This window comes from Siniperca chuatsi, linkage group LG6 (assembly GCF_020085105.1).
Source record: "Siniperca chuatsi isolate FFG_IHB_CAS linkage group LG6, ASM2008510v1, whole genome shotgun sequence".
Taxonomy (NCBI): Eukaryota; Metazoa; Chordata; class Actinopteri; order Centrarchiformes; family Sinipercidae; genus Siniperca; species Siniperca chuatsi.
In genome coordinates, this window is record NC_058047.1 from 12,607,964 (window position 1) to 12,630,779 (window position 22,816).

Sequence of the window (22,816 nt, forward strand, 5' to 3'; positions counted from 1 at the left end):
AATGTTTTTCATTGACTATGTAATAGCAAGGTGGCATTGTGATTAGAGATATTGCCCCATTGGATCCAAGCAGTAACCCTGGTGTCCGTCAGCAGTCATCTTGCCTTTTGAAGTGTCCTTGAACAACCCTTGCAGTACCTGCTCAGTCACTGTAAAACAATCCAGATGAGAGCATCAGCTAAGTGCCTGAAATGTAAAATGAGAAGTTGATGAATATGGTATCATTAGCCACACTTGTCTTGCCTTCTTCGTTTTCTGCTTTAATTGGCTTCAATTTATAATCCTACACCTTTGGGCCATTCTTTGTAATTCTGTCTTGTTTCATTCTATAATTGGTTCAGATCTTACAGGTCACATAGAGGGAAGAAATCCTTGGATCCTTTTTATTCCATTTAACATGACTCATAATTCACATGGACACTAAAATACCTTTCATTTTGTTAGTTATTTAATTAGTTTTTCTCTGTTTGTGCCATTTGGAGTAACTGGCACCTGCACACACATATCTTGGTAGGATGGTCTGTGTTCATTTTGAGGTATTGATTGATTAGCTTAATGTAATCTTGTTTTTCAACATGGATCCTGAATAAAGACTTTTGAAAGAGTACTCTTCATTTTTACTAAATGCTTCAACGACAGATGATATACCGTATAGGAGAAGAAGAATGACACAAAGTAGTTAAATTGCTAAAACTAGCCCTTCCCTTGCCCACCTCCTGGAAATTAACATACAACATTGTAGTGATAAGTTGTTGTCCATTTCCAAGTAATTTATGCATTTAATTGATGCTCTTATCCAAGTGCATGTGTGTTTGTGGAGGCATACAGCACATGCAAATTAATCGGTAAGACCACATCTAGCCTCTGTTGAATTTTGCTCTTGGATGGCGGCTGTATCTTTATTCAGTTCAAATATGAAATTGAAAAATTACACCCAAAATGTTGTATTGTATTTTTCAGGGTAAAATTTTCATTCAATTCTGTCATATTAACTTCAAATATGTATGCATGTCTGTATTTGGTTACTTTTCAGTGGGTGTATGTCTCTGTGTATGTCTGTTTACAGGTCAGCTGTCCATTCCTTGTGTTCCAGAGAGACTAGAAAATCCCTTGAGCCAAACCTCCAAAGGCACTCATCTGCATAGAAAGGTAACTGACTCTATATATACACACACACACACACACACACACACACACAGCAGGATGTGTCAGTCACTCCAGTGGGACTTTGAGCTTTGGGTAACAGGGCAGTTCAGGGGGTCAACAGCAGCATTTGATCTTTAACCTTAGGACAAAAACCCTGAACTGAAGTCAGGGGCTGAGCGATTACTGTGTTAGGTTAACATGGAGATAATACAGTTCAGTTTGATCCTCTGATTATTTTAATTTCTAGAACTTATAACAAATACTTGTGATTCTCCCCTATTAATGCTGTAGTAAATCAATAAAAAACATGATAAACCTTTGTATTAAAGCTAAAAAATATTAGCCTTAAAAAAATTGTATTTAAGTTAAAAGTAATTAAGTAATTAATGAAAAATATGTAGCCATACACTTCTTAACACTTATTCAGTAAAGTGAAGTTTTACCCTCCACCACATTCCTGCATTTCCTGCTACACAATGATAACTGGCATGAACAGGGTATTAAACTAATTCAGAATTATTGATGCTGATTATTTTAGTCATCTTTAGCCCATTTCATTAGAATTTTATATTGTTAAATTATATAAATACCATTGAAACTATTTAGTTAGATAAATATCATTAGTTGCTTTTCAGTTATTAAACAACCAACATCAGATAACTTTTTTCTTTTCCCCAAAATGATCTCTTATGTAAAACAAAACTACTTACTCACTCTCTCTCTCTCTCTCTCTCTCTCTCTCTCACACACCCTAACATATGCTCACCAATGCTTGACTGACTGCCTTTCCACTGAAATATATGAAGCCTCCAACTCCCCGATCATAGTCTCTGCATATCCTCGTCCCCCTGGTGGCCAGCATTAGAACCACATCACCACATATCATGTTAACAAGTTACTTTCATTTATGTTAAATTTAAAGTCTTTTGTATCCCAAATTGTAGAACATCTGATTTCTAGATTTACATAATGAATAATTGATAATGAATAAACTTTATAATGTAGGATGTTGCTAAAATAACTGTAAATAAGAGAGAGCACTTTATATGAATTACATTTGCTTTGAGAAGATATAGTTTGTACATATTTCCTTTGTTTATCCAGGAAAGAGTAACTGAGCATCCTTTGTGCTTTAAATTCATACACTAAGAGCTTAAGTACCTTGATCAACGGCACATGAGTGGTTATTCATAACAGGAGGTGACAGTGTTAATCACTTTAACGGCATGATGTGTAATGTTGGAAAAGGTGGACACCTGTAGTTATTGGTATTGTGTTGATTGTTTGAGCAGCCATGTTCATTTAATGTCACAACTTAAAACTGGTGTTTGAAAAGAGATACCCAACTTCTCATTCAGGATCTTTTATTTAAAGGGTTGTTTTAGTTTATTTTTTCTGTCCTGATGTAACCATCCTGAGCTCCGAATTATAAGTGAAAGTGGGATAAATGTCTAAAATGAAAAACCGCAGTGTTCAGAGTCTAAGATTGAAAACCACTGCTCATGTGTACCTTCTCCTCCTTGATAACACACTAAATTATTAAAATTATTAATAATTATCACACAACCGGCAAATTTTCTACCATATTAAGAAAAAAAGACAAATTGATTAAAAAAAGAATGATAACAAGTTCATTTGAATCTAAAAGAAGAGGCAAAATAGCCTCTGCTATTATCTAAACAAAATAGCAGATTTAGCATTTCTGCTTTGAGACGAATATAAACAGACTCCAAGATCAAATTACTTTTTCAGGCTTCCACTTTCTCTTTCTCTCTGCCTCTTTCACCCTTGGCGAACTGCTACCACACAACAACTTCCAACTGTCCTACCTCCGATGTGATCGAAGCTGACTTTGCTCTCCACCCAGCTTTGTTTTTCTTCGCAGCTGTGGGTGGTCCGTGTCTCTCGCTCCCGCTCTCTTTCACTCTATCTCTTTCTCTCACTCATTGTCAAGTTCACAGCGTCTGTTTCTCTTTGAGCGCTACGGGACCCAGGCATGGTCCGAAACTCAAAACCAGAGTATACACAATTAAGTTCACACCAGAGGTTATTGGGTGGAAGTGTGGTCTCATTCCACAAAATGTGCGAGTCAGTCAAAGGATAGGAGAGTGTGACTGTTTATGTGTGGCTGGTTAGTTAGTCAAGGTTAACTACATGATGGGAGGTGGAGATGGTGTGTGTGTTCTCGGGGCGGCCCTCTGGTTTCAGCACAGGCAAGAGTCAGAGACTCTGTACTGGTTGGCTGTTGCCATTGGAGACTTTGCCTTGACAGGTTGTGCTGTCCAATCACAATCAAAGATAAGGTTTTAGTAAGTGTGGTGATTGTTTTCAGCTGTGTTTGATTAATGATGTGATTCATGATGGTAAATTGTTGTCAAGCATTTTGTGCCTTATGTACTTAGCTTATGTAGCTTTTCCCCTGCTGCGATGTTGGGAAAGTTATGAACAATTTTGTATTGTCACCTTATCAGAATAAAAGCATAATATTTTTTCAGCCACCTGAGTGGTTTGCTCATCCATGAGTAATGCAGCTGTGTTTTTTTTATAAATATGACAGACATCCTGAGCTAAGATTTGTTTGTATAGAGTTTAGGATACTTTGTGTTTCAGAAAGTTTCAGTGATGAACATTAGAGAATAATTTTCCATAACATTATGATTTGGAAGCAAGTAAAAAGTAATGACAAAGAACACTATGGAAGATATTTCTTAATGTATCTTCCAATTGAATCTACTTTTGAACCCCAGGAAATTATTATTATATTTCTTTCAATCCTTATAATAATTTATTATACTTTAAAAAAAATACAAATTGGAAACATAGCATTTTGTAAACAAACCAAAATTGTGAAAGAATCCATAGGCTCTTGAGGTCTGTTGCATAAAATAGAAAAACAATATTCCAGGTTTTGCCCTGCTGAACTCACCCCAGTTAACCTTTCCAGCCTGTTGAGTGTTTCAGTGTTGGACCAGTTAGCCATAGCTCCCTCTGAGTACCATTCACACGCTATTGGGAGTCCCATGACAGGCCAGCTGGAACTTTCAATCCACCCCCCCAAACACACATACAGACACAAATCCTCCATGGAGCCACCACTGGCCAGCCAGCCTGTCAGTCATTCAATGGGAGGGTTATGAACGTGTGTGTGTGTGTGTGTGTGTGTGTGTGTGTGTGTGTGTGTGTGTGTGTGTGTGTGTGTGTGTGTTGGGGGGCTTCCTGTTTTGGCCGGTGTGCTTCAGTCCTTCCTGGCAGAGGGACTGCTGGTGTCATGTCTGTCAGCTATGGGACTAGCAAGACACATAAAATATACACTATTTTGCAGCTGATATCTGGTACCTTTTATCAATTTTTCATGTCAAAAACTTATTCTTTCTTATTATATTCCTGCCAGTATGGAAAATTCTCTAGAACACCATGTAGAATAGAGCATGGGGCTGAAACGCTCTCCTTAGAAATCCAGACTAATGAAATTTCTTTCAGGTAGGTTAGCAGCTCTTTAAACTAGGGTGAGGTTTTATTGTATTTTTTTTACAGACTGTTGATTAAAATGACCCCATTCCACACTGGAGTGATTTCTCTGGACAGACAATAAAACCACATCTCTCCACCTGTGGCCAGCAAGGAATTTCTATCATATCAGAGGTGGACAAAATCAACTTCCTGTTTTCCAATTTGAAGTAAAAGCTAACAGCTGTGCACTCCTACACTCCGTCAGATCAGTCTGTCATTGACTTTCAGATGTCACTCACAAACCCAAACATTCAAACACAGTGGACTCATTAACAACAGTACAACAACAATAACATTACAACATCAACCTATACGTGGGATGTGATGTCACTGCTCCTTGTGTCTTAATCCAAAGATCAGTCCAATATCAGGTTTTGCCATTATCAGTCTACAGCATCAGCAAGCAAGCATTCAACAGATGTTGTTAGATATGATGTTATAGTAGATAAAAAGCTTTGAAAATACCTACCAGAACATCTTAAACTATTTAAATCATCATGAGAAATACTCTCAATATGGTAATTTGAAGCTTTTTGTATACTTGTACATCGGGGTACAATGTACAATGTGTAGTTTTAATCAAAAGTAATCTTACTTTCACTTGAGAGGGGTAATCTTGTACCCTTTCCACTCCTACTCTCTCACATACAAATGCACATTAACATATGCACAATGTATACCTCAAGCACACACACACACATACTCACTCAGGCCTCTTCATGAGAGGTGGGTGTGTCTTGGGGGGAGCACCAGTCATGTTCCATTAATCCAAAGCAACCAGTGGTGATTGATCAATTAGCCCTGCTTAAAGCTGGGGCTCAGGCTGATCAATAGCACTGATCACCAGCCAAAGGTTTTTCATTAAGACCTGGTGCTCTGCATGAGTAGACCCAATTAGCATATACCAAATGGGCTGTGAGGAATGCAAATACTAGAGTGAAAACACACACACACATGCCACATAGCTTTGCCCTCTATCTAGTGTATATGTATGGATGAAGGAGAAAGGAATATATACAATCACATAGTTATGGTTTGTGTCATTTACTACTTTAACACAAAATACTACATTGTGATCACACACATTTCTGTTATCTTTGAAAGCCATATGCAGTCAATTGAAGAGAATCTATTCTATTATATGTAGAAAGTGCTGTTGTATTAGACTGGATTATATTGCACCATCACCACAAACTGCTTTCTCAAAAACACTTTTGAGAAAAAGAGAATCAACAATTCTCTTGACATGGCTTTAACTTAAATTGCACATTGTAAATGCAATTGTAACATTTGTTGCAGGGCTACTGTACTAAATTCTGTTGGATTACACAGTTATTGTGTCCACCCTCTTCATGTAGCAAAAATAATGAGTTTAATTTTATTTTTGATTAAATGTAGGGTTGTGTTCTTAAATGAGGTGTTCTTCCTTTTGAAAAAGTTACAAAAACATTACCTCTAGCATTACATGAACCCCCATTGTACAACACTGTGGAGTTATCTGGTATTTCAAAAGGTGATTTCAAATTGGTAAAATATTTAATGGTCAAACATTTATCTTATTGTATGATCTATAATATAGCAAAGACTTGTTTGTAAGAATTGTTTAAAAGGCATTTTTTATAAACAACTGAATACCTTCAAAACTGTGTCAGTGTATTAACAGCAGAATTGATGCTTCCAGCTGATACTTCCACATTGTTTAGTATATACTGCTAGCTATTTGTTTCCAATTGATTATGAGTGGACTACTGGCAAATTAGACTGTCCTGTAACCATAATGTCACAAACAGCACTCATAAACTTGCGTGTTTCTCAAAGACACTTTGAGCAAACTCTTCCTTAATACTTTCTTATCATTGTAGGATCCTAGATAAGAATGACCGGGAAAATAATGTCCCCCCAAAAAAACCCATATATGAGTCATATTGCCTCCAAATAGTCTTTATGGTACCATGATGAGCATGTCTGGTAGTATTTCCCATTCAGCCCACTCATTGTCAGCCTTTTTGTTAGTTACCTGAAAAACAGCGGATGTTGCTGCAACATAGCAGCCTTTCTGATCCACGACCCCATCAAACCCACGGGATCATCCGTAGCTTAAAATACAAAAACACCGGCCAGCTACCACTGACAAACTCACCTTTCTCACCCTTTCCTAACCCTCAGTGGGGCAGAGAGCCATTGTTTCATTTAAACAATCCTCATTGAATTAAAAACTGGCTGCATGCTTTGTTCAGTGAGGCCGATGCGTACTGCTGTCATGGGTCCTATCGTTAATGTGCTATCACTGCACCTCACATCCTTCGCAGACACAGGCAGTGCTGAGCTTATTTCCTCCATCTGTAGGTGAATGTGTGTACACATATGTATCTTTCTGTGTGTGTGAGAGAGACTAACACTATACAAGTGTGTTGGTAGATGGGGTGAATGAGTGAGAGAGGAGGTTGGAGGGTGGGTCATTGTGTGTGTGTATGTGTGATAGTCAGCGTTAAATCGCTCAACAGAGAAGAGAGCATATAAGCATTGTGGCATGAGGTGCTTTTGGTCACCAGGTCTCTGTGGTGGAAACACCACAGAGACCACATACACACACCCACACAGTAAGTAATTTCTCTAGCTCAAATCTATATGTAATCTAATCTATGACAGACTGTGACAAAAAGCCAAAGTCAGAGATGATATATCAATAGATGAGAGCACTTGAGTCAAACATATCACCTCAATTTGGTTTTTAGCCATAGGAAATGTTTTCCAGTCAAACCCATACCCTTTTGAATGTTAATTAGTATTTCTTGTATCTGTATGATTCCATCAGATTTTGGGTGGCCAAAAGGTTGGCCTAATGGTTTGAGAGAGTACAATTAATGTAACGTCACAGGAATCAATATCCTCACCACCAAGACTGTCTGGCTTGATATCATCTTTAAATGTCCTTGAGCATGACACCACAAACCCTAGCTGCTCACTTTTTAAGGTTAGGGTTTGGATAAGGGTTAGGGATAGAGAGAGAATGTCTTCGAGTGGAGATGCCCATGGTAACACAAACACACACGTGTGTGTGTGTGTGTGTGTGCTTGTATCTCTGTGTGTTTTAGCGGAAAGGATGGGAGTTGGTCGTAGAGATACTGAGTCAGGCAGGAAGAGATCATCCCGGTGTTACCATGGCTGGGGTTGAGTCCTCTGGCTCCCCAGGCCCATACATAGTACACACGTGGGTTATTGCTCATACGCTCACACACACACACACACACACACACACACACACACACACATAAAAATGAATGTTTCCTCCTGGCCTCTCACCTCTTGACTTTTTACCTTCTCAGTATTGGTTGGCTTCATTTTCATGGTCTAAAAATTGAACCTTTTTAACTGCAATCACAATACCTCATTGTGTGTTTATGAAAGCGTCAGATAAACACCTAAAATGTAAAATGTGTCCACAAGTGTCCACCCTGCCTGCCAAGCTACATACATAAACATGTACACACACACTCTTTGTGACCATTTGCGCTAATGTCCAACGAGTTCGATGAGTTTTTTGCAGGGATTGCATGGCAGCAGAATGATATTTCCGTGGGTGGGTGGGTGGGTGGGTGGGATGGATGGACGGATGACACCCGTATCCATCCCCACTGGGGAGAGGAAGTCCCTATCAGAACACAACAGGAAAGAGACAGAGCAAAAACAAGCGCATGTCTTTTTGGACATTAAATCACTTCCTGTAGGGCACTGGGCTGCCTCCCCCACCACCCTCAGCCTCCACCTCTCAGCCTGGTTTAACCACTCCTTTGGTTGGTTTCAGACAGAGAAATTGATCAAGCCTCTTCATCTGTGTGCATAAAAAGTGTGCGTGTTTCTGTGGGTATGTCTCTAAGGTATTGCAGTGATGAGTGAAATAACTCATTAATAATGGAGAGAAGAGGCTTGAGACTCTGTCTAGAGCAACTGTATTTTTATCCTTTAACAATACAAAACACCTTTGCTTCAAAAGTAGAATCTTTTGCCTTACGGCCACAGCCCATATATGAAATGCTGTGCAGCTTGCCAATCTGATTTATAGCTGTGACTTGCAGATGTGATGAGTATCGTAGGATGCAAGTGCCATATAAATCCTTGCACCCTGACAGATCACAAGCCCTGAGTTTGGACCTGGTGCTTTGATCTTCATCCAAGAACAAAAACAAAGAGACAAAAAGGTTTATCTGTGGCTGGTGCAGGAAAAGGCCTTTTTAATGGGGACAGGAAAAGACAGTGACCACAGTTTTCATTCAAAACACAAACACTAACCTCACTTGGCCTAGCTTGTCATTTTTTCAGGTTGTCTGTGATACTGGATGACTCATTGCAGACATGAGACATATTTATTAATCTTATATGTATATTGAAAATGCAGCTCGCATAATGCTGTCCTCATCCAGGGCACAGCTGTAAAAAAATATGACTTCCTTCCTGTAGGCAATTTCCTGTTTATGTCTGACGGGTCAATAGAGGGGGATAGTGGTCGCTACCACCATCCACTGTCATCCTTCCCCAGAAATGACCTCAGTCCTTATGATGCAGGATGCTATATAGCCCAGTGTTATTATTTTGAGCAAAATACATCTTTCTTCTTTGCTAGTTTTTAAATTTTCTCAGTTCTTCTCTCCATCACTAAATGAAATAATTGAACACTGTTCATCTTCCTCTGCCCCCCCTCCATGCACAGAAAGAGATATAGCCACAAAATAAACTCTTCTTGTGCTTTTCCTTCTTCCAACATGCCAAAATGGATAACTGCAAAACAGCCTCTTTTGTCCACAAAACACAAAAAGGAGATATAACATTATTTGAGTTTTCTACTTTCCGCAAGACTTAAGAGCTCCCCCAGTCTCCCCCAAAAAATGTCTCAATTGCACACACATGGATCTTCCTGAGGCGCCCTGTTTGTTTCATTTTCTGCTGATTTGCCTAAAATGGGCAGCGGCCGCTGCTGTGAATGTTTAATTTAAGAGCTCATGTTCCCCTCTGTACGATATGTGGTGGTTGGGAGTATGGACCGGCTTGACGAGGGGGGTCCGATGGTTGGGTTGGGGGGGGGGTGCTGCTGGAGACCCCCAGGTCTCTGGGCACAGTCATTAAGATGGCTCCTTGGTTTGGAGATGAGAAAGCATGCTCGGCACTCTGGGCTCATTGAAGATTCTCCCCTGCCTACTTGGAACATCCATTATTTATGAGTTTTTACAAATTTCAACTGACATTTTTATCAGTTGTGGATGTCTGTTTCTGATTTGGCTACACTGGGTGTGTCTGTCCTCCCTCCAACAAGATGGAAATACTGGTCAAATACAACTGCTTGGTATTATAAAGCAAGAATTTTACAGTTGGGTGCAGGTTTCTTATTACTTTTACATGTGTGCTTGCTTTTTTGACAGTGGTTTCAGAGTGGATAGGAAATAAGTGAACGGTGACATATTAGGTGGTGACACAAAGAATAGGCTATTAATCACCCCTGCTTTAAAAGTAATATTTTTGATAACGCCGAAATCAATTAGTCTTTGGAACATAAAACATCTTCTCTCATTGCCAAATCCACTGCAAAATAACACCAAACTCTACAGCTTTATGTGACTTTAAGTTTTTCAGCTCATTGTTTTTTTAGCTAGCATGTAGACTGCACAGTTGAGTCCAACTAATCTCAACAAATCAAGTATTGGTTTTTAGCTTTCCAGTCACTAGTTAATTAATAAATATACTAGTTACTTAGTGATTGATTCTACAAAGTTATTTTTAACATATTACACTGAAAAAAGCAGGAAAATGCACAATGAAGGCGGAATGCAACAAAGAAAACATTATTGTTATGAATAAATATGCATGTGTACATGAATGACCAGCCCAGGAAGTAGTCTCTCTGCTGCCTACCACCCCGACCTCGTTCGTCTGTGGCTGAGCCAGTATTGATCCGATCGCTGCCCTGTGCTTTGGTGTTCAGCCTCAGGCTGCGCACAGCCTCACCTCACCTTACATCACTCACCTCACATTAGACTCTGAGCGTGATATGCACTGTTAGGCTCTGGAACACTCCCAGAGAGAGAACTTGTCAAATGAGCTCTATCAAAAGACCACCCACTTGCTGTCAATCTTTCATCGGGTGCTGGAGGTCAGTTCAACAATGCTGTGCCATGTATTATACGTTTTAGTTTTTGAGAGTTGTATTTGGAAATTGTTGTTATTGTCATCAGAACCTTGATTAGACCGAGAAAATTAATATTCTTTGTTTTTTCTATCTCTGTATTTTTTCACCAACTCTGATCTTGTGTGAAAATAGTTAAAGAATGTCAAGTCAATGTTATTTATATAGCCCAATATTGCAAATCACAAATTTGCCTCAAGGGGCTTTACAACCTGTACAGTATACGATACCTTCTCTTCTAAGACCCACTTAGACTGGACAACCTTTTTTTAACCTTTAATTATCTCGCCTCGCATTTTATTTTCCATTGACAACCTTTTTTTACATTCATACTGACAGTCTTTGAGCAGCTTCACTACAGCAGGGGTTTTAAATGCTTTGCTCAAGGGCACCTTTACAGTGATTGTCTAACCCAGCAGATAGTGTTTGTCTCTCCCCTTACCTTACCCACTTATTTTATAGCTGGTAGTAATATGGTATTCATGGATGACAAATACACTATCCTGACACTATTCCCCTGACTTTGAAAAGGCTAATGTAGCTTAAAGTGATTTTAAAGATTTAAAGTGACTTTTTGACATAAGTAGGTATATGTTACTCAACAGTGGTGGGGATTGGAGGTCTCCCTGCCAGCTGGTGGCTTTTTGCCAGACAAAAATAAACATCAGCAAAAACAGCCATACTAACAGTAACATTTTAGGCCAAAATGAAAGACCATCCAGATACAAAAGTCATGAAGTCTTTCATGAATTTATGATGTTCTCAGACATTACTTAAGGACGTCTCTGAGGATGCAGTGGAGCCCATACACGTATCTCACACCTGTTGAAAAATATATTAACCAATAAGCTATCAGCTAACTGCTCATCTTTGTCCCACACACTGCTGTCCCCAGCTGAGTTCTGAATGGGCAGTGAGACCGAAAGAATTCTGCCTTAAAATGTTTCATTTTAAATGACGGTGCCGAAATGAAGGAAAACTACTTTTCCAGTTTAACACTAGATGCTGCGTTATATTCTGTAGTTTTGAGGGGTGGAGAGTTTAAGATGGTAGCTTTAAATAAAGCTGGAAGGCCATTGAAACAGTGAGTTGGGAATCTGAAAAACATAGAGTATACACTGCCATTTAGGCCTGGGCCATGGTCTTGTGGTGTGGGTGCCACTGCCTCAGCAAGCAGGACCAAGCATTATAATACCGTAAAACTTAAATTAATAGCCCAGGCTTTTATTTGCTTCAATCTGTGAACTCATCCTGCCTGTATTTGGGACAGGCATCTATATGGGATAGGACTTTAAAAACTTGCTTGGCAAAGATGGAAAATACTAATTGATTTAAAATTGTTTATTTAAACCAGTATGAATATTACTTTTATTGAATTTCCACAATGTAGCAGTATTAGCTAGGTAAATGACCCCCCAACAAGAAAGCACAGAATTGTGATGATCAAATGCTTACATGATTAACAATTTAATAGAGGTGATAGGGATCATTAGTGATCCAGTGGAGTTAATCCAGACCTTGTCAGGTCTAGCTTGGTCAACACCAGCTTAACAAACCCAGAACTCAAGGTGATGAGATGCAGCCTTTTCCCTGTTAACTCCTGGCCTCTCTGAAACAGAGCCACAGCTCCAAACAGATGCTATGGGGATGTTCCCCAAAGATCTTCCCTGGGACCCCTACTCTCCTTTTTCATAGCTATGTTTAAGTCTGTGATGTTCATTTATAGGAGTCTCTATTACAGTGTTATTGCCGCCTCTGGCAAAGGACCCAGCCTCTTAAGAGTCCTCAGTAGCTTACAGAAACTGTTGCTGTCCCAAAGGAGGGACAGCAGACTAAATAATCAGTTTCCCATCACAGTGACAATCTGTGAGCAGCTGTTTGCATCTGAAGGCCTGCCAGCAAATGTCTGTGGCACTCTGAAACAGAGAAGGAAAAAAAGGAGGCATGGAGGAAGGGAAAGATGAAAGGAAAGCTTATTTTTGCTTGATTCAGTCCTCTTAAGGATTCTGTTATTGATCTCACCAACAGACCTGCAGATGTATGTGTAGAGACATGTGTACTAATACTTACATCCATCTGTGGACACACATGTACACATTAGCAGAGGCACACATTGATACACACTAAATTGAAGCTGAATCAATTGATTTTGTCATAGGTATGGAATGCAGTACACTCAATGATATACAGTATTTGATTTATGATGCAGGTATATTACTTTATTTGTGTTGCAGCAATTATGTAGCACTTTACAGTAAGAAACAAAAAAGCTTGCAAACAAACACTGATGTTAAAGGCACTTTGGGAGTAAAGACAGTTCAATGAAAACTTTAACAATAAGGCCAGTCTGTAAAAAGTGTGTTTTCAAATACTATACATCACATCCTTAGGCATCTAGTTAAAATGTACGGGGCCTTGATGGAAAGCATTCAGTCTTTAGTAAAAGTGTATGCTCACTTAAATGTATTTCTGTAGATAAATAGCTACATAAATCCACATATGTGAGTATAGTACATGTTTGCTGTGTGTGTGTGTGTGATTGGTGATGGTCCTGTTCTGTGTTGGTTCCTCAGCTCTTCCGTACTTGGTCACAGCTCAAGGCTGCAGGTGATCCTGTGAAATTAACAATGTTCTGGTTTTGTGTGATAGGATCTGAGGCTACCACCCTGCTACAGTTAATGCTGTTGGCTATACATTTTATGTCCATCAATTTTAGTATCAATGAGTACACACGGACCTCGGAAAATATTACGACCCTTTAACTTGTTTACATTTTACAAGAATAAAAGTCAGAGATTATTTTGTTTTAGTGTTACATTAAGTCTGTATTGCAAGTGAATGTGTCTGAATATATTCAGAAACCTGTGTGTGTGTGTTTACACTATATATTAATCACATCAGCGGGACACAACTTAGCTGGCCCGTCTGCCTGTGCAGAGAGCAGCTGTGCACACGGCCCTTGGATCAGGTTGTGGGTTGCCAGGTTGCGGTAACAAATGGGTTGAAATTGTATGTAGTGTGTGGATTGTGTGTAGATAGTGTTTCATAGATGATCTGGCAACTTGGGTGATGTCAGACAAACATACAAAAGTTGGATCCGTGTATTCATAAAAAAAGTTTGAGGGCCATGCAAATTACGTGAGTTTCCCGGGAGAAACAACAAAACAGGGAGGCCTTGAAATATGAGAGAAACCCGGGAAAAACGGGAGTGTTGGCAGGTATGTGTCTAATAACCTGTAGTCTTTACCAGGAGAAGGTGATGAGAGCGGAGGTGAATTTTATGTTTCCTGCAGTAAAACCAGCAGTTTCTTAGTAACGAACAGAAGCAGAACTGCGTTATTAGTATGAGCATGAGCAAAACTACAATCTCAAAACCATTGACCGTTTGAAAATAGTCACATATCCTAACAATTCTGTGGTGGAGGTTTTGCTGGCCATTGTTCAAGTGTTAAAGTTTAACAATAAGTATAAGTAACTACCCAGGGGCTGTCAAATGAATAAATAAATTAATAATAACTGTACATTGTAATGGCACGCAGTGGCTCAAGCATTGACATTGCCTATCTAATCTGTCGTCAGTTCCTCAACACATGAAACATCACTACCATGTAGCTACCAAATATTCCCTCCCCTTCTTGCTTTAATTTAATAGTTTTTTATCATTATCTCTGCATCCAAAAATTCTTTGAGGTTAATCCCAAAATGTAACTATTCTCAGGATTCTGCAGCTGAGATGCCACAGACTTCTTTCTTTGACGTTCCCACAGAGCACTCTTTGTGACACTGTCGAATCAAAGGTCAAGATTCCACATGCAGTCAAGCAGTCACCTTCGCCACTTGGCTGAGGTCTGGCAAGATTAATTCTTTGTGTCTTGCTGTCTCGCTATGTGCAAGGTTCATCTTTCTTACAATGGAGCCAAGCAAACACAAGAGAAACGTGTGTGCCTGAAAGTGTGTGTGTTTGTGTGTGTGTTTTTAAAAGACATTGGTGCAACCGTTTTAACAGGGCGACTCTGTTTGAATTAGAGGTTCTAACCCCCCGCTTGCTAAATGGATTTCTGAAGTGGCTGTAGTTGGAGGCTTTCAATCGGATGCAACCTTGAGTCCTTTTTTATGTGAGCTCTGTAGGATTTAAGTGCCGGTATAACATGAGCACGACTGAATGCATGCTCCTCATTTTTTGAAATTGAAAAATCTCCAAAGGCTCTCCCCATTGTGCGGGCAATTAATGGAATGCTGGCAGCGAGGTTCAGGTGCTTAAAAGTTGTATTTTTTCTCTCTCTCTAGCTCTCTTTTTAATGACTAATAAAGGATAATCATCGTGGAAAAAAACATCATACTGCTGTAGGCTTCCTCTTTATGCACAATGATGTATAATGCATGCTTTGAAATGAAACGGCAGCGGCCTTCGAACCATTCCATCTCCAAACCTTAGTGTATTTGTTTTGCATGCCACAGTGAGGCTTTTGCATAACAATAGTGAGTGTTCCCATTAACAATGCCTGCCTATTAATTTGATCTTTACATTTTTAAAGTTTGTCCATCAGGCTGCCAAACAATGGGTCCCCCAGTCACTGTTTGGTCTAAGTGATTAGAAAGTTGGCTAATTGCCTCTCTGAAGAGTTGTGCTGTTTCTTTTTAGCCTTTTGTGTTCTTCATCTGTGAGCCTCTACCAGTGTTAACACTCAAAACAGATTAATAAACCATGTTATTCATCAATAAAATTCAATAAAACGTATTTTCCCCTTGGTTTCCCAAATCATTTTCAGACAACCATTAACATGTAGTGAGTATGTTGATATATAAGGCAAAATATAAATAAAATGCCACTGATGGTTAATTTTACATCAGTGCTTGTTTTATGAAGTAAGGACCCAACACACTCTGATATCAGTTTGAAATAATTGCCAAATCTGATATTATGACTAAATGGTTGCTTGGAAAAAACTTTTAAATAATGGCAAACAATTAAGATTGCATATACTGTTAATTATGTTTTCAGATTTTATAATCTATCATAAAGTCACTGATTGGTGTGGTAGGTTATCCTTACTCGTGGCGCTGGGCGGGTGTTCATTTTATTTACACTGGTTGTGCTTTTCTCAGGCCTCTTGGGCCTCCGGTCCTGCCTGAAACTGGACTGAATACCAAACTGGCTTATTCCAGTGTTCAGTTGCACCTTTTCTTGCAATCTTGGAACACTTCCAAAAGCTTTTGTTTTTTCTTTTGCCCTCAATCTCTTTCTCTTTGACTGTGCTTTGACAATGCAGGGAAACATACAAGCGCATCTTGGTAAACACGAGTGATGTGGTTCCAGAGTTTAAAAGCTTCACATAACACTGGCAGACACAACTTGGGGCTGTTTGTGTGATGGAAAGGAAAACTTGTTTAGAAATTGACAGCACTGCATCTGTGTGTGTGTGTGTGTGTGTGTGTGTGTGTGTGTGTGTGTGTGTGTGTGTTTGAGAGCAAGAAAAACTGTGTGTATGTGTGTTTATGTTGCTTTTGGCAAGTTATTCATTTGTTTTTTCTCTTTTTTTCTTGCTCACTGTGTGGTTATCTTTTGAGTTGGTCGGTTTGGAGCTGATGTCCACCTTTGGGGATGCGCATAGCATGCATTTCTGAGTATTTTCACCTGAGGCTGCACTTGTTAGAGTCTGTGGATAAATGTATATACATTATTTATACAAATTCAGGGCGAGTGAAAGCAGGTTTAACACATTTACAGACAGGAGGCCAGGCACTGCAAGCCAAGCTCAGAGTTCAGCTGTGCGTCGGGGATCGAGCTGGCCTCTTGCCCTGGCTGTGACCACCATCTTTAATGCTGTACGAGAACACTGCTAACATTATCATTAACACCCCATGATCATGAGCCCTCATGTCATTTGCTTTATGGAGAAAAAATGAAAAAGTATAGATTGTCAAAAGTTTGGTTTGTAATTTGTAAAAAAGTTCAAAACCTGCTGTATATATGGGATTACAGAAACAATGTCAGCAGTTTTTGCTGCACAGATCAAGTTCGCAGAGACTCCTCCAATATTATTACACTAATTAAATAGGTAACCTTTTAACAACTTGTTTATTTCAGAAGGGCCAAATATACATTTTACCCTCAACATGTATGTATTGGATACTAAACAAAACATTAGAAGACATTAAATGTACCTGAGAGAGAGAAAAGGAGAGGGACAGACAGATCCTGTGTTACAGGTAGTTGCAGGTTGCTCCTTAAATATGAATTGCTTTTGATATAAAATTGTTTTCAATATTAGGCTTGAACTGAAGACCTTAATTCAGGTTAATTAATTAATTCAACAATAATTGAAGGTTTGATTTTAACACTTTATATAATTCTTGGAAATATGTTGCTATTTCATCAATTTGATTTAAAACAACCTGTTGCAAATATTACAACACTGAAACAAATGATGAAAATTCAGGTGAAAACTGTATGCAGATATGAGAGTCAAAAGATCAATGCCATATACAGTAAGACAATCTTTATTCTACTGAAACACTGACTGGCTAAAAAAAACTCTTACTGAATCATGAAGGAAATGTAAAACAGGGTAACATTAAAAACAGGACACTATGATTAAAGACATTGAAGTGTCATTCCACCAATTACAGGGGCAGTCTTTTAAAGAGGAAGGGATGTTTGGTCTTGTGACCAAATTCAATGACAAAAGGTGCTTCAATAAAACCTATAAAGACACAATAATTACAAATACTGTGTACTGTAATTTAACTTTCTCCTAATATGAAGTGGGAAATCTTCTCCCACATCTATCAGTGTATTTTATGACCACAGTCTTGTGTTATTACAGTGTAAATAAATATTTTTCTCCCAATTTGACTTGACACTCCCCACTTACCCATCCTCTTCTCCCATCCAGGAGCCTCCACCCTCGGAGGTGGATGCCTTGCCGGCTGGTTGTAGTCTTCATGTTCCCATGGAGCTGGAGTTTACAGCTTCCTGTTTCCCTTGCAGCCCTGCACCTCAGAAAAGCTATGGCCTCGTCTACGTTGACTGACTGGCTGGTGACGGTGATTGCAGTTTCATATTGTTAATTTTTTATTTTTTATTTGGTGTAATGTTTTCTTTGTATTATAGCTCCTTTTTTCTCAACTCTTCAATTTTCTGTCACGTATGATCATTGTAGAGACGCAGGAATATTTGGTACATCTGTGTCCCTGAGTGTTGCATACCTTAATACTGGTTGTAAGTATTTTCAGTGATGAGGACTCATTCTGTCTTTAACACTTATTTTAAGATGCGCTGGATAATAATGTAAGATAAATGCCTCAAATATAATTTTAATCTAAACTAATTACTAGTTTTCACTAAAAGTTTATTGTTTTTTGCATTTGGTATATTTGTATGTTTTAATGGTATATTTTCTTTCATGGCTTCACTTGCTGTACATTTTGCTTGTGTTACTGTATATTGTCCAGTAGTACTGCAGTGTGTTACATGAACTGAGAAATGGGGCGTACTTGTGACCCATTAGGGTAAGATACATATCATGTAACTGCGATGCCGCTGGTTTGATTCAGGTGGACACTTTTATCACATGTCATCCCACTCTCTCTCCTCTGTTACTGTCAAACTATCAAATAAACGCCAGGATGGCATGAGGGGAAAAAAGGTGAAGTTTAACTGCTGAGTGATATTGTACAGCATTTCATCTGATTTCTTGATTCTGCCCATGTACAGAAGAAGGAATATGTTCACAGACAAAACAAAAATGCAACTCCTTTTCATAACCTTCCCTGTTAATGCTCAGTACAACTCTCCCATTGTTCACTGTCACTCTGTTGTCAACTATCAAATAAAGGCCAGAATGGGATAAAGATCATGAGAAAAAGAGGAAGAGCAAAGTAATATTTTTCAGCATGAAGTTTTTGATTCTGCCCATGAATTTTGTACAGAAGAGAACGCAAAAAAATTAAATAAAATACAACAAAACCCCTTTTCCTGACATTTATAATCCCAAACTGATGCTGGTTACAACAAGACAAAATGTGTTTAAAGAACAATGTCACTAAGACACAAATAAGATTTGAGAAATGGAGTACCTATTTTTTATATTTTCTGTCTACAACATATATTTAAGAAAAAATAAAAATCTAATATAATGTGTTTTCCCCTACATGCCAACATCGACAGGAATTGAACATTTTCTCTATAAAATAATACATGTCTAAATCTGCATATCACTTGGGAATTAATCTCACAATCCTACATGTTGTTTTATTATAATGTTATTCAAGAGATGTTGGAATAGCTATTCATATTCTCCCACTAAAAAACACATTTAATAGAAGTGGACAGTGTTATTGTGAGCAGGAACCGAGAATCTGGTGTTATAAGCATAATAATTATTTATTGAAATATGAGCAAAAATTCAATTAGCCTCAGAGAGATGCTCCCCATGACAGGGATATGGTTGGGGCAGTCAGAATGTCAGCAGGAGGGGCAAAAGTCATAGACAAGCGGGAGGGAAATAGCATTTTGATGCATTGGGTATCCATGTGTTGACCGTATTACATGAGCATGTGAATGCACAGAGGTAGTCATTGTTTAAGTCCTTGTTAAAGCATTTATCTTACATACAAGTCTGTCTTGACAGTTACTTTTAAGCTTCAGATTGGTTTGTTGTAAAGCTGAATTTCAGACCATTTCCTTTAACTTCTGACAGCTGAGGTGACAGAAAACTGTTTCTCCAAGCTTTTACTAAACTTCAGCTCCAAACAAACTCCTGTTGGGGATGGAGCAGGACTGCAGCAGTTTTGTCAAGCATGCAGTAAAAAATGGGACTTCTGCAATGACCACATTCGTGTGCATGACTGTATTGCCTGCATGTGGTAATCCAAGGAAGCTGCAGAACCTAAACACAGAATTTGAGGAAGTGGGTGATAAAAGATTGTCTGATCAATAGACACAATTAATGAGGTTGTTAGAAAATGGAGTTCGGGACCAGGGACTGCTTAATGGGATTGGGACATGGGATTTAAGTGAATTTTCTGTACATTAAACATGCCATTGAAAGATTTTTGATCGTTCTATGACTTAATTAACAAAACATCGACAGGTAAACAAATTAACACCACAGGTTATTGTGGGAGGCAAGTGTTGGGACATTTTGAAAAAACAGTTACAACAACTACTCCACATGAAAATAATTTAGGGTGCCATGTTTTAAGAAAAAATGTTTAAAAACAAGCCAGTTTTGTTCATTTTGGATACAATACTAGAAGTCACAGCTCACAGGAGGAAAGATGCTGTCTTTGGTACAAGAGCAAACTGGACAGAACAATGATGCAGGTTGAAAAACGGATGTGGCACAAACATCTTTCACACCTATTCACTATTAAACTGCATTAAATACAATACTCTTTTCAATGTACAGACTTGCATAAACATTTAAAAGACAAAAAAATTGCGGTGATCTTTTTCTTTTTGAAAGCCCATTATTTTGCTCCAGACCTGCATCTCTGAACTACTTGTGGAAACAAAACAAGAACATGCTATAGTAAACAAATTTATTCTGGCGCAGACACCTCACGTCATGTAACACATAGATGGAAACCCAGAGACGCAATAAATTATCTTCATTATTAAGCGTAACCAGTGACATACTGTACATCAAAAAGGTAAAAGCACTGTAAATAAAAAAGTCTACAAAAAGGTTGAAAGTGAAACAGAACCCTTATACAGAAATGCTTAAGAAACAAATGTTTGAATGCCAGCAGACACAGATAGAAATTAATATTTTAAGTGTGATTCCTTTTTGATTTTAGTGTCTCACGACATAATTTAAGTACTGCTCAAAACAAATAAAAAATAAAACACTGTACACACATCAAAGAAAGCAAACCAGGGAACCTTTTTTTTCTCCATTTCGTTGATTTCGTTTTTTAGGAAATCATTGCTTTGCAATTTATGCTTCATCACAGTTCTCTCCCATATGACCACATGAATGTAAACACCTGTTGAATTATTCTTTTTAAAATTTTTACAACATTAATACTTTATATATATATTTGTACATATTTCCATTCACATCTGCACGGTTAGCTAGCATGGTAATGAAATAAGGCAAGACTCATAACTGTGACATCACAAATCTTTTTTTTTTCTCTTATAATACTGATTATTAAGGTTTTTGTAATTTCCTTCTTCTGTTCTGCAGCAGGCTTTGGTCTTTCCGGACAAAGGCAGGGTCGATCCTTCTCCATCTCCAGAATCACACTTTGTTTTGTTCCAGTTGTAATGAAATAATAAAAAGGAAGGGTGTTTTTTTTTTGCAGGAAAAAAGGGCTATAAATACAATTGTTTCAGCTGACATAATTAATTGAATTTATTTAACACTGGTCTTTCTGAGGTACATAGTTTAAGATGATTCGGGGAGGTGGAATAAGAAAGGGGAACCACAAGGTGACCATGAGGAGCAAATGAATTCCATTACAAGAGAAAAGGAACATATTTTTCTTCTTATTGGCCTATTTATCATTTTGTTCATTGAAGAATGTTCCTTTTTTAGACCTTTATTTTTTTACCGTTAGTTCTCCCTTTTCAGTCAGGTAAAGCTGCCGTGGCAGACATCTTATGTGAGTTCAAAGAACAGATGTGACAGTAGGTAAGAGTCTCTGGCCTGGTCGACTGCTTGTCCGTTTGTCTTTACAGTACCAACAACGGCTAAAAGCCAGTTTCAGTGAGAGAGCACACTTGTTGACCGAAATAAGCCACAGCTCTCGTCACAAAGCTGTCTGAAAGATGGGCTGTGTTGCTCAGCTTCCTTTCTCAGCACAAAAAGCCTCTCACAGTGTCACCAGCGCTAAAACATTCGAGGGTTGTTAATGCTTTAAGTTGCAGCCTGCCAGTCTTGATAGTCTGTGCTAGTGCAGATGATTACATCCCATCTCGAAGTGTCAAATGCAGTGTTTGTTTCAAGTGTCATTTCCCTTTTCAGTATTGTCTTTGTGTGTTTGAGGAGAAGCAGCTCTTATTTCAGACTCTTTTTTTTTTTTTTTTTAGAATAAAGGGATCCATTTGTTATTTGTGTGTGCACATTACACAGTCAAGTCTGAGCTGGAGCTTCAGTTTGGTGAAAGCATTATTTGGAGTTTTTTGGCTGCAGCAAAACACTCAGGATGTCTGCACAGCTGCATTATGGGTAGCGAAGTTGACTCCTAAGCTCTCTTGGCGTGTAGCATTTCAATGAGCAGGTTGTTGCAGGGCACGTCACCATTCAGGTGTTTGTAGTAAAGGTATTCTTCGGCCTGCAGGCTGATGGCTCGGATCTCCGGCAGCCGGAGGAGCAGCTGGCCAAACTTGTCTGTTTGCTGCGGGTAGTTACACATGACGTAGTCCAGCAGCGCTGCGTTGACCTGCTCCTGGACGCTTTCTACCAGGTGGAAGTTCTCCAGGTTCTTCACATCTACAGAAGGAAGCAAAAAAAAAAGTTAGATAAGATGACAAGTCTGTCGACAACAATAGAATTCAATCAGTATGGTTAGTTGCTGATTTGACTGCTTTCTTCAACACATGATTTCCTGCCATCTAACATGTCTGGTAGAAACTAGTGTTAGGACTGTCTGATAGGTTCATGTTGATTGCAGAAAGGTAGTTGTGTGCACAACCAGTCCTGTTTAGGCCACATGCATAATAATAGATTCATTGAGGGGAAAAAAAGATCAATATCAATCTAATATTTAAATATCAGATGCCTTTGTGCCTCATGTTATCTAAAATTGCAACTCTTAATTGCAACTATAACTCAAGTTTTATAGTGTCACAGTATCCTTAATGTGGAGACTAATACAGGGGCCATAATGGTTCATATTTCACAGACAAAAAGGTTAGAATTAATTTGTATTCTCATTTGTCAGGGGACTGTGCTACAACTTGACATCTTTGGTTGTGGCTTATTTTTTACTTTAAAGAGGACTTCAAAATGCACCATGCATGCATGATGAAAT

The 22,816-nt window shown here is 38.6% G+C and overlaps 2 protein-coding genes across 3 annotated transcripts in view; one reads left to right on the forward strand and one right to left on the reverse strand.

Annotated features, from left to right (window-relative positions):
- Positions 1-19,886, forward strand: part of LOC122877640 (adhesion G-protein coupled receptor D2) — a 93,143-nt gene extending 73,257 nt beyond the window's left edge. For both annotated transcript variants that reach the window (XM_044199458.1, XM_044199459.1), the window contains 2 exons: positions 1,067-1,149; positions 17,728-19,886. In XM_044199458.1, coding sequence (XP_044055393.1) covers positions 1,067-1,149; positions 17,728-17,865 — 221 coding nt within the window. In that variant the 3' untranslated portion in view covers positions 17,866-19,886. The remainder of the gene's footprint in view (positions 1-1,066; positions 1,150-17,727) is intronic.
- nr5a2 (nuclear receptor subfamily 5, group A, member 2) overlaps positions 19,194-22,816 on the reverse strand; it is a 72,020-nt gene continuing 68,397 nt past the window's right edge. The window contains exon 7 of the mRNA XM_044199464.1: positions 19,194-22,275. Coding sequence (XP_044055399.1) covers positions 22,028-22,275 — 248 coding nt within the window. The 3' untranslated portion in view covers positions 19,194-22,027. The remainder of the gene's footprint in view (positions 22,276-22,816) is intronic.